Below are 13,211 nucleotides of genomic sequence, written 5' to 3' on the forward strand. Positions count from 1 at the left end.
CGGCCCTGGTTTGTAGTAGTTTGCTTATATGAGAGAGGTCAATTATACTATCAAGAATCACACATAATATATATTACTTTTAGCAGGTAACGTATCTTTGCAGGCCTTTTATTTCCATTCTTTTTACATACACAAGTGACATACACAAGTGGCAATTCACTTATCATTCCATGCAGCATCCAATGCAAGGCATTTTTTTCAGTTATTTCTGAAGCTGTTTTTTGTACTGCTGCAAACTCATGCTGTGAACCACAGACTGCTTTAACCTGATTTAACAAGCTGATTTCACAGCAAGTCAGTGATTTGCAAAGTCCAGTTGCTAAACAGCATGAGTTGCAACTGGAAAAAAGTTTTTTGATATCTCAAATGTTATTCATTAGAACATTTATTAAACATGTTTTAGAATTTGGACACATTCATAAACGTTAACACTTGAAGAATTCTTGAACTGTATAAGACATGAAATGTAGTGTTAAAGGGATACTTGCACCTTACACAAAAACAAGCCAAGTCATCCCCAGGACTAAATTTACTTTTTTTTTTGTATGTTCAGAAACCTGGCCAGACTTGACACTGGAAATAGAAATGCAGACTGTATTCCACTAGAAGCAAGGAGGTTCAGGCAGCTGTACCACTGAAAACTTTTTTTTTTTCCATTTTTTCTAATAGAAGAAGCAGTAGCATGTGTAATTCTCAGGATACTGAGTCCCCAGGTTGGCCATGGTCTTTTTTAATATTAGCAATCAGTAGTGGGTAGTCCACCTTGAAGGAGAAGTAAAGGTTAAATGAGGGTACCCATATGTTGGCAGCAAGATGGCAGTGAGGTGGTATTCAGGAATATGCTCCCAGTGGTATTTTAAGGCATGATGCACACTGGTTCCAAGGCTTACTTATTTAAGTCATTCAAAAATTGTACAAAATTAATTATGAATACCAATTAAAATTGGTCCATGTATAACATACTAAGGGTTTTGTATAGTGTATTTTAGAAGCACATCCTCTCAGTTTAAACCAGTTTAACTCAAGCATCAGCCTGTTGGGCACTTATACTTACCCAATTGGCAAGTATGTATATTTTTAGGTTACATACTTAAATATGTCTATGAAAGGCAGCCTCGGAATATGAATATTGTAAATCTTTACAGAGGACAAATTTGCAATCAGAGTTTCAACCACCGCTGAGAGACAAGATCTAAATAAAAATGTAAGCATATAAAAGTATTCAATCACCCCCCAAACTCACAAGTTAATAGACCTCCTCTAGCACAAATGAGAACATTTAATTGTGACCTTTTAACATATTACAGCCTATCAACGTGGACATGTAACAAGATAACTAAAGGATTCAGATGGCTAAACTGATAACACCTATATATTCTTATGCTGCTACCAGTGCTCTACTTTGGCCTAATAGCACAAACTGGTAGAGAACCTGTCCTGCATTTTATTAAACTGGGACAAAGGCAAAACTGCACATATGGCCTCCCATTAACTTCAGGGGAAAGGCAAAAAAATGTTTTTGTCTTTGTAACAAAAAAAATGTGAATTGCATTGGGTATCTTAAAGCTGGCCTACATAGGAAAATCTGCTTCGATCTTGAGGTGGGCAATATCGGGCTGATCCAGTTGTAGGCCCTAGGGCCCAATGATCTGATCACAATGAGAAGAATTTGGGCTGTCTGATCGAGGACCTCATCAACAAACCGTTGATCTGACAGGTATTTTTAAACCTCGCCAGATCAGCATCTGACCGATTTCAGCTAGATATTGATCGGCGAAGCCCATCTGAGGGCCCCCATATACTGCCCAATATGCTGCCAACTTAATCTGTCGGCCTTATGGCTAGTGTCATATGTTACACCGGCTGAAAAAAACTGAATTTCACCCTGTATATGCACTGACGGTTTGATACCGTGCCTATGAGTGCATTCTAAACTCTGGGCAGAAGGCAGCAGAGAGTGTCTTCTAAATATGATGGCAGAAAAAACTCTGTGTGTGTGATACTGATTCAGTGTCTTGTTTGAGACTGGCTTTTATCTTGTACTGTATCCCTATTATATCTAGAATGCATATACAGTGAATGTCCTCACTGACAGGGCAGTGTAACACTGCCAGCCAACCATAATGTTTCCAGTGATTATTTAGGCCATCAGGTTTACCTTGGTTAAGTATTCTGGGCAGATGATCTATCTAAGTTTGGCAATGCTGTCTTGTTTTAATCATTGCTGTGTTGCATTTCAGCTGGAGAGTTGCAAGGTGGGGTTTAATGTGCAACATAATGTCAAAGAACAATGTCCCAATTACAGATATATAGCAGTTGGTTGAAACTGAACTTGGTTAGGAACATTACAAGACCATGTACAGCAGTTGTGTGTGTGTGTGTGTGTGTGTGTGTGTGTATGTATGTGTGTGTGTGTGTGTATACAATATATACATTTATATTCATTTGTCACAGAAGTCCTTTGTAACTATCTCAATATTTAACAGTGGAAGATTGGAAGATTCATTAACCCTTTTTATATTTGTCACTATCTCATAGTTTCTGCCCTACTGCCTTCAGCAACAAGAACTCCCCCCCCCCATTGTCTAATATTTTTCCTAAAATACTAATTTTCTGTATGTATTAATACACTAAGCTCATGTCTCTCTTGCTTTGTTGTTTACCCAGCCTCGCAGTGGTATGTTCTGAAACAGTATGGGCGTAGTTAGCATGTGGGTGAGTGAAGACCCCTGTGTTTTGTTATTTTATTTAAATATAAATACTAATATCTCTCTGCATGGGCTTTACATTTCCTTTCCCTGATCAAAAATCTCTTAGTATTGATTCTTACTTTCTAGCTATTCTTGCTGTCATAATAATGGATAATTGGTGCGGGTGTACGTTTGCAGGAACAGGTTTGTGAACCCTTTGGGGATTTCATAGTCACATCTGAGTCGCACAAACGGGCCACATTCTGCCTAACAAATAGCACACAATTGTTCTTCTTGTCAATAGTGGGAGCTTTGCTTAATACCTTTACATGCTACATAAAAGGTACCATCACAGTGGATTCTGCATCTATGGGATTCTTCTCTTTTTATTGGTAACATGTTGCATAGCAACACCAAGGCAAGTCCCCAGGAATAAAAGGGTTAAACATGAACTGGCTAGGTTGGAAAAATATGTTGGCCATTAGGCTAATAATTTCCTCCAAAATCTAGTTTGAGAGTTGTTGTTCCAGTCTATACAAAAGGTAGCTAAAGGTGCCCTGGCCTATTTAATTGACTACTGGCAGATATTGCATTTCTCAAGAAAAAGCTGTGAACTGATCATAGGAATTATCAGAGGATCCAGTGTTTGTGCTGCTGCTGATTAATTGTTGACATGTATAAAACTGGAAAAGATTGCTAAAAGTGTTCATTGATCCACAGTAAGACAAACTTACTTTTTCTGCACTCACTTTGCTTCTGACACATCATAGCAGATGTTGGCTCTCCAGGTCTGTTATCCAGCTGGCTTCTGCTGCATTGTTTTAGTCAAAACCAACAGAGCATAACATATATGCTTAGACATAACTTTCAGTTAAACATTTTCAAATGATACTGTAAAGTTGCTTAAAATTCTATTTCCTTTCCTTGGGCAGCCCCCACACACACATAACTGTCGGCTATAGAAAATTAATTTAATAAATGTGTAAACAATGTGTTTAGCATTGACAAGGATTGCAAATGTTTGGATCAGGTGAAAGCAACGGGTTCACAAACTTATTCTTGTAACTCTATTTCAGCCTTGTTTTTCTTGACATGTTTCCTGATTTGATTCCAAGTGTTGCTTACTATTTTCAAATGATTTAGTGGTTTGAACAACCTTCCTATTTTAGTATCCATAACTATGCCTACCCGTATATGTATGCCCAATTAGGAGAAAGATATTAAATAATTGGGATCTGACGTTTTCTGTATAAGGGAAATTTCTGTTATGTGGCACTAAACACCATTTAAAAATTGCATTATTACATAACTTTGACACATATGTTAGTTTAGTTAACATCAAGTACAAAATAATCATTATTATTATGGGGAAAAATATAAAATTAATATTTATAAATATAGATTTTTATATTATAACTATATTATAGAATTTCAGTATGGTATTGAGGGGCTTTCCACAGAATACATTTGCATTACCATGTTTTTGTTTAAGCTAAAATCATAGCTTCCAAGGTACACACAGATTTCTGAGACAGTTTGTTTGGAGAGTGCTGCTGTCTGTGTAAACAGCAGAGCTATGACCACTGTAATCAGAGAGAGAACAACTAGAAATGGTTTTAGTGAAACTAGACATGGTTTTAGATTAAAACAATTTCATATAGGTTATATGCTAGATTTGGTTGAAATTATTTATGGTGGAAGGAGGAAAATGAACTGAATAAAGAGAGAATCTTAGCAGAGTAGAAAGGGAATAAATGTACAGTATTTGAATGAACAGGTAAGGATCAAGCCTCTTCGATTTCTTTAGCAGGACTGAAAGCAGTGGTTAGTGGGGACTGTCTGAATGACAGGATCGAATTTGGGCTCATGAGTTTACCAGACCATGTGAATTATGAGGGATACACAAAACATAGCTAAATTTTCAGATGATATAACAACCATCATTTTCTGGGTAAAATCTTACTTGTTGTTCTGTTCTCAAACTACAGCAGGGTGAGTGTTAAAAGAAAGCTTTTTATAGTATTATGACATTGTTTTGTGCTGGAAGGACAAACAAATATTTGGGACACTTGAACCCAACATGTCTGAAAGCCTCGGAGATATATTAATAAAGAGGTATATGCATATGCTAGTAAACTAGTACGGTAGCTTGGAAAAAAAGATTCAAAGATTGAAAACAATTAAGAGGTGTGACATTACAGCTCCCAGCAGGTCAACTGTCTGTTTAATCCAACAACAAGGAAGATAAAAAAGACATTAACTTGGACTGATCAGTGTTTTTTTCAAGCTATTGTTTCTACAAGTATTGTTTATCCATGTATCCACTAAAAGTTTAATTTGGGTGTTTGTATTTAATTTATGTATAATGTATGCACTGAGCTCCTAATCCGATGTGGGTTTACATATATCTACTGCATGAATTCTCAGCATTTATATATTCTGAATAGACTTGGGCGAATTTGACCCGTTTCACTTTAAAATTTGACGCCCTCGAAATGTCGACGACGCCCATTAAAGTCAAACAATTAAAGTTAACAAGGCAAAAAAAATTGCCCATCCCTAATTCTGAACAATTGTATTCATGGAACCTTGTTGTCTTTATCCTGCTCCTCTCTGTAAAGGGTTGTGTTCTCTTGTGAAAAGCATTTAAAACTATATTCTATAACTATGCTGTGAACACAGGTGTTGCATTGATTGGAATATATAAGGTGGTTCTTCACCTTGCAAAAAATGTTTTTCATTATTTTTAGTGATATGTGGTCCTGGGTGGACTAAGCTCTGCCCTTGAACTTGCCTGCCCATAATGTCATTATGGCAGCTGGTATGTATATCCTATGTCTGCGTTGCCCTGCCCCCTTTAGTGAAGATAGAATTTAAATAGCCATGCCTGACTTGCCCATCGCTGACGATTTAGTGGGTTTGTATTGAATTTGCTGTGTTTTCATTTGGGGTTGAACTTGATGGGACTTCAACCCGATTTAACTATGTAACTACGGTATGGATGGATGGGTCAGGATCAGAGTGTCGACCTGCACATCACTAGACTTTGCAAACGTTTATAATTTTCTACATACATTTCTACATACATTTCTTATCTTTGTCTCTGCTGAGTATATTTCTTGAGTTTCATTAAAGACAACTTTTTTTTGCTGCTGAGACATAATAATATCAACTAATGCAGCAAACTTGTACCTCTGGAAAAAATCAAATTAATGCAGTACTCGAAGGAATTTTAATATGTTATGTGTTGATTCTAAAATTTTAGAGCAATTCTAAAATAAAGGTGTGTGTATATATATATATATACACACATACATATATAGTGAATAAAGTACCCCCTCTTGTAAAACATAAGGATATTATAAGTTACCGAGGAGTTTCGTGACCATATAAAAACATATACAGGTCATGGAACTCCGAGGTAACTTCTAATATCCTCACATTTTACAACTGGGGGTACTTTATTTATTATAATACACAAATTTCAATGAGTCATGTGACTGAAATAACATCTTAACTCACCGTTTAAAAGGATATAATTTACAAGATATTCATGGCTTTTGTATATATATATGTATATGTATATGTATATGTATATATATATATATATATATATATATATATATATATATATATATATATATATATATATATATATATATATATATATATATATGTATATATATGTATGTATATATATGTATGTATATATATGTATGTATATATATGTATGTATATGTATGTATGTATATGTATGTATATATATGTATGTATATATATATATATATATATATATATATATATATATAGTGCTCAGTGATGTCACACGACTCACTGAAATGTGTGTATTCTAATACAGTACCCTCTGTTGTAAAATATGAGGATGCCTCCTAAACTCTGCCTTTAGCCACTGATAAAAATAAGGAAATTTGTGTATTTTTATGTATTATTTCATGTTAGTTTTGTTGGTGTTTGTATCAAAGAAATCAGGTTTGCGATGCTATTATCCATTATTGTTTTATGTACTGCAGACCTCATTCTGTTGGAATTGGGTCAATTGTGATCCAGTTTGGCCATTTAAGTGTGACTTTTCAGATAACTTTTATCATGTTCTGTGGAATTGAATAGATGATTTTTTTATTCAATTTGGAAATTGCATCTTAAAACAGTTTAATTCTGTCTGATCCATTTTGGCACTGCAAGAGTTCTCATTCAGCAAAAACATCCTGTTTGTAAAGTGTTTGTTTGCATTACCCACTAATTGGATTCTTTTTTTCTTTTACAGTCTTGGCTTCGATCTTCCTCGTGAAGACCATTTTCAGAAATGGACAAAATGAAATCCTAGTCAAAAACTGACATGTTAATGTAATCCCTTTGCCACTAAAAGGTTGTCTGAATTTTTTCCCCATTGTATTATATTTAAATTAAATCATTTGAGTAATAAAGTGGAAGCTAAAATATATCAGATTAGCTAGCTCTGTTAAACCTACTGTAATGATTGTCGGCATTTGCCATAAACATACCAAATCCAGTTTGGCATAAGGTCACATTCAACATTTAGCAAGGTCAAATTTCGAATTCACGTGAGATTTTTTAAAACTCCCCTAAACTCCCATAAAAAATCGATATTCGACTTACCAAAATGTATTCATAAAATCCGATAACGAAAATTTAATCAAACACGATCAGAGTTTTTTCTCCGAAAAAAACTCAAATGTCAGGAAGTCTGCAAACATCTCCAGATTGATCCCTGGACCTCTCCCATTGATGTAATTTGGCAGGTTTTTAGGTGTGCGAGTAGTCGAATTCATATTCTTAAAGGCCCAGAGTATGATAAATCTTGAAAATCTAATTCCAATTATTTTTAAAAACTAATTTGATAAAATGCGATAATGAAAATGTAATCAAACTCGATCCAACTTTTTTTCCCCCGGAAAAACCTCAAATTTCAGAAAGGCTGCATACATCTCCAGATTGATCCCTGGACCTCTCCCATTGACGTAAACAGTAATTTGGCAGGTTTTAGGTTGTGAGTAGTCAAATTCAAATTCAAAAGGCCCAGAATATGATAAATCTCGAAAATCTAATTCAAATTCGTTTTTAAAAACTCGAATCGAATTTGGATAACTCCCTAGTCAACTTGACAGTTTTAACCATAAAAAGTCGACCCTTAATAAATCTGCCCCTCAGTGTCTTTGCTTATGGCAGTATAAAGGTTCAAGGTTCATAATGAGCAAATGTGCCAATTTATGAATAACTCCGGAAGGAAGAGTTAAATTGTATTCCACTATAATATTATACATTCTGGGTTTTTTTTTTTTTTTTTTTTTTAAAAAAAAAAAAAACAAATTTAAAATTGCTTTATATATGCCCCATACATGGGAATCTTTTCCCACTGCAGTCACCCCATAGAACAGAATGCCATTTGACTGTTCAAAGCAGTCAAACACATGAATTCTGACAAATTAACACAGGTATTCACTTTAATTGATGTCAATTTGTTTGTGAAAAAATTTCTTGCCTAGCAGGAAATTTTGGACAATAGCAAAATCCTTTTCAATTCCCCAGTTTAATCCGCAAGAAATGAGTCCAAATGTATTAGAATCTTTCCTGATAGGCTAGCATGCACTAAAGAGAACCAGGGATTCTTTTGTTTTTTTGTTTTTTTTAATTGTAATAATGCCTCTTTCTAAAAAAGATTTTGAATGCTAACATTTTTTTTAAAGTAATATCAAACAAGGTTTAAATTGGAATCCACTGATAACAACTGCTGCTTTGATTGCAGCAAATCTTTTTTTATTAAATGTGAATGTTTCCTCTTCTTTCATATTTCCACCTTTATCACTTTTAGGCTAATTGCAGACATGGTTGAACACCCATGGCCACCTAATACTGTTTCCTACCGTTCACTTCTATTGCATTCACTTGTCACTACATGCAGGAGTGCGGATTTTAGCCCAAAAATCCATGCTGTGGATTCAATGACAAGCAGATGGCACTGCACTGGTGAAGGATATGACATGGCCATTACCCTTAGGGGTGTATTTATTAACATTGGACACAAACATAACCAGTGATGTTGCCCATAGCCCCAATCAGCAATTATATTTGAACAGTCGCCTATAAGTTAGAAAACAAAAGCAAAGATCTGATTGGTTGCTATGGCCAACATCTCCAGTAGTTTTTGTCTCCAATGTTAAAGGGGTGGTTCGTCTTTAAGTTATCTTATAGTATGTTATAGAAAGCTCATTTGAATCAACTTTTTAATTGGCCTTCATTTTATCATATTTATAGTATAGGAATTATTTGCCGCCTTCTTCTGACTCTGAGCTGTTGAATAAATAGCTAAATAAATATTAGAATAATAGCACAAATATTAATAAAATCAAAAACAATTGCTTATTGTCTCAGAATATCACTCCCTACGTCATTTTAAAAGTAAAATGAAAGGCGAACAACCCCTTTAATAAATATGCCCAAGACTTACTTTCTTTTATTGCTGTGTCTTTGCTTAGCTCTATTAGATCCTGTTAAGCTTCCCTTTTTATTCAGTACTTCACTTTCCCCATCTCTCCACTTCTCTGGCTCAGGACTGATAAGAGCAAACATACGTGCTCTGGTGTGCACATATGGAAAGCTTCTTGGTGACAATTGTCATGCCACTTTAATCATCATGCCACCAATTTAACCTGCATGCTACAGCTCATGTCTTCATAATGTTCTGTGTAACAGGGCTGCATGGCAGTATGTGGGCTGGCCCCACAATAAAGAATTCAGCAAACAGGTACTTTATAGTAACACTAAATCAATAATACTGTATATTCACTTAAGTGTGCCTTGTATAATCTTGTATTTTTGCTAAATCAATGTTTTTATGATAATTTTGCCTTTCAAATGCAGCACTTCCTTATATGCAAAGTTTTCATTTTCTTCCGTTTTTATCTCAAGACTGCTACCTAAAAATTCAATTAATTGATAATTTAATCCAGTGTAGGCACATCACTGAAAAAACTATTGCAATGGCAGCAAAGCATTGAATTCTTCAATTTTTAGCCGATTCTTTAACATTTTTTAAACTATTAGACAGATACCACATTATATAGTGAATAAAGTACCCCTCTTGTAAAATATAAGGATATTATTAGTTACCGAGGAGTTTCATGAACATATAAAAACACGAGGCCGAAGGCCGAGTGTTTTTATACAGGTCATGGAACTCCGAGGTAACTTCTAATATCCTCATATTTTACAACTGGGGGTACTTTATTTATTATAATACACAAATTTTAGTGAGTCGTGTGACAGAAATGACATCACTACTCACCGTTTATAACTGATGACATCACTACTCACCATTTATAAGGATATCATTTACAGGATATTCATGGCTTTTGTGTATTATATAAGGTTACCATACACTGGCCTGCCATTTGTGTTTTCCATACACAGACAGGTATGAGATCCGTTATCCGGAAACACATTATCCAGAAAAATATCCAGAAAATTTGAATTAAGGGAAGGCCGCCTCACATAGAATCCAATTTAATCAATCACATAATTAACAATTTTAAAAATGATTTCTTTTTTCTCTGTTATAATAAAACAGTACCTTCTACTTGACCCCAACTAAGATATAATTAACCATTAGTGCAGGCAAGATTGGCCTATTGGGTTTAATTCATGTTTAAATGACTTTCTAGTAGACTTCAGGTATAGAAATCCAAATTACGAAAACTTCCTTTATACGGAAAACCCCAGATCCCAAGCATTCTGGATTACAGGCCCCATACCTGTACTAGGAAGGTGTGGAATAGAACGATTGTTATTTAGATAACAATCTAAATGGCCTGTCTTGCCCCCAAAGAATTTGGGGAAATCTCAGAACCAAATATAGTTAGCTTTACATGATGGGTTTGATTGAGGGGTTCAGCCTATAGTCTGCCTTGGCTGCAGTTGACAAACTGATATTTATTTATAACCATTTTCCTTTTTTAAAATAAAAACATTTAATGAAAAAATTGCAACATGTAATGCAAAAAATAAAGTAGTAGCTTTACAATTTTGTTTTTATCTTTAGATGTTTTATAATGATAGAGTAGGGAAATTACATTTTAATGGTTGGGTGTTTTACACCACTTTATCCTATATTTTAAATATGATTTAATTGCATTTATTTTTTAGAAATGCGGTGGATGCGTATTATTTGAAAGAATTGTGCAATATTGGTGTTGGAGGGCATTTCCAGTAAACAATCACTTTTGGCATAGCTTAAGCCCCTCTTATAACTTTTTAGTGATTCATTTTATTTGCCATGAGAGAGTTCTTAATGCTTTTATCTATGATGAAAGGCCACAATTTGTTCTCTTTATCTGCATCTAGCTTTTGTATTAATATTTTCCAGAGATTAATAAACTACTGTATATTGTAAATAGTTCAATGTACCATAATATGGTTTTGTGACGGTTAGCAGAGGACAATAAAATTTTATTTAATGAAAAGGACCGTTTACTCTGTGTACACATGTGGCAAGCTGAATGATTCAAGAAATGTAATGAAGGTAATGTGTTTTTTTTTTGTTTTTTTTGGCATAAAACAATTTAATACAAAACAGACTAACCTCTAGCTCAGTGTCTGACACCTAGCTATCTTTGAAACGTATTAAACAATACATACTTTTAAATTGGTTCTTCTGGATCTAGCCTTCAGCACCATTTGATCCAATTTCAACTGTCTGGTCACATTTATAGTCTCCCTGCATTCCTCCATCCAAGTTTTCTATAAAGGAATGAATATGAAGGATTCTCCGACTAGGTAGACAAAAGGCATATGTTTTTAGGGGTTCCTGCTCCACAGTATATTGCCATTCTGCTCTGGGTGTTCGAGTTCCCTTCAGTTAGCCAATATGAATCTTTCAACAAATTCTGGTGAAATTTTAATCCTCCTGCATTAGGTATCCCCCATCAGCTTATATCATACAACATACATGCACACTTGGGTTAAAGAAAAACCAAAGTCCATCTAGTTCAACCCCTCCAAATGAAACCCAACCCCTCCAAATGAAACCCAACCCCTCCATGCACTCACATAAATTATATATATACCAATATCTATACCAATTGTAAATAGCCTGTGATATTATGTCTGTTCAAAAAATCATCCAGGGCCCTCTTAAAGGCATTAACTGGAGTAGTCCTCACAACATCGCCCGGCAGTGCATTCCACAACCTCGCTGTTCTCACTGTGAATAACCTCCAGTCTAAAGGAGTGGCTTCGGGTACGATGATCCACTTTATGGGTAAAAAGTTCTCCTGCTATTTGTCTATATGTCCTCTAATGTACTCGTAAAGTGTAATAATTTCCCCTTGCAGGGATAAAACAACCACAACCTTGACAGTCTACACTCATAATTTATCTTCCATCCCTCTAACCAGTTTAGCTTCACGTCCCTGCACTCTCTCCAGCTCATTTATATCCCTTTTAAGGACCGGAGTCCAAAACTGCATTGCATACTCCAGATGAGGCCTTACCAGGGACCTATAAAGAGGCATAATTATGTTTTCATCCCTTGAGTTAATGCCTTTTTTTATTCAAGACAGAACTTTATTTGCTTTAGTAGCCACAGAATGACACTGCCCAGAATTAGACAATCCTTCTCAACCCCCAACACACTGCCATTTAGTGTTCATTCCTGAATTTGAGAGCATTTGTGGTACAAACAGATATTGTGTGGTTAGGGGTTGTACTGTCATAGGTAGCTAATGATACGGAGCACCCAATTGTGTTTTAAGCCGATAACTCCTGTCGGAGAAAAACTACAGCAGCATAGAGAGGGAGTGTGGCTATCAAGTGGGTCCTTGAATATCTGAGATACTATCTTAAAGGTTTTACTTTAAGCTCCTTACAGACCATGCCTCACTCACTCGGATGAGCCAAAGAGAGGAAAACAAGAGTAACATCAGCTTCATTGTTGAACATAGGGCAAGAAAGTTACCACAAAATACAGATGCCCTCCCTAGGGTCCACTGTCTGAACAGTGAGGGGGATATGTTGCACAGTGGCTGGGAAAACAATGACACCAACTGTAACAACTGAAAATGGCACTGACACTGCCATCTGCTGATTCCAACTGTCACCTGCTCATTTTAACTGTCAGTGAAACCAACGAACACTGTCACCTACTTAAATCAACTGACAGACACACACCAACCGTCGCAAACTGACATCAGTGGACACCAATGCAAGACAGTGTCCAATTTTGTGAGTTTCTATGTTTGTATAAGAAGAATGATTTGGGGCTGTTGCCTTCCCTAGAGCATGCTATGTTGATCTTGTGTGCACCAAGAGTGGCATGCATGAGTTAAGAATTCCTGCCTAATATGTAAAATAAATACATATATCTGAATTATTTGTAAATTAATTTCATTATCCCTATGAAAAAAAACTTTGTAGTGTCTGCTTATAAGGCCCATCTTTTACTTACCTAAACGCAAAGTAAGATCCAGGTGACCAAAGGACATTCTT

At 35.4% G+C, this 13,211-nt stretch overlaps 1 protein-coding gene across 6 annotated transcripts in view; it reads left to right on the forward strand.

Moving 5' to 3' along the window:
• golga4.L (golgin A4 L homeolog) overlaps window positions 1-8,011 on the forward strand; it is a 52,814-nt gene extending 44,803 nt beyond the window's left edge. For 4 of the 6 annotated variants that reach the window (XR_005961887.1, XR_005961886.1, XR_005961888.1 and 1 more), the window contains 3 exons: window positions 1,146-1,204; window positions 2,668-2,715; window positions 6,976-8,011. Coding sequence is in view for 2 of the 6 variants with exons in the window: in XM_041566124.1 (XP_041422058.1) it covers window positions 6,976-6,999 (24 nt within the window). In the remaining 4 variants the exon portion in view is untranslated. The remainder of the gene's footprint in view (window positions 1-1,145; window positions 1,205-2,667; window positions 2,716-6,975) is intronic. The other 2 variants (XM_041566125.1, XM_041566124.1) reach the window with 2 other exon arrangements.
• The last annotated feature ends 5,200 nt before the right edge of the window (window positions 8,012-13,211 follow it).

The sequence above is a fragment of the Xenopus laevis genome, chromosome 6L (genome assembly GCF_017654675.1).
Source record: "Xenopus laevis strain J_2021 chromosome 6L, Xenopus_laevis_v10.1, whole genome shotgun sequence".
Classification (NCBI taxonomy): domain Eukaryota; kingdom Metazoa; phylum Chordata; class Amphibia; order Anura; family Pipidae; genus Xenopus; species Xenopus laevis.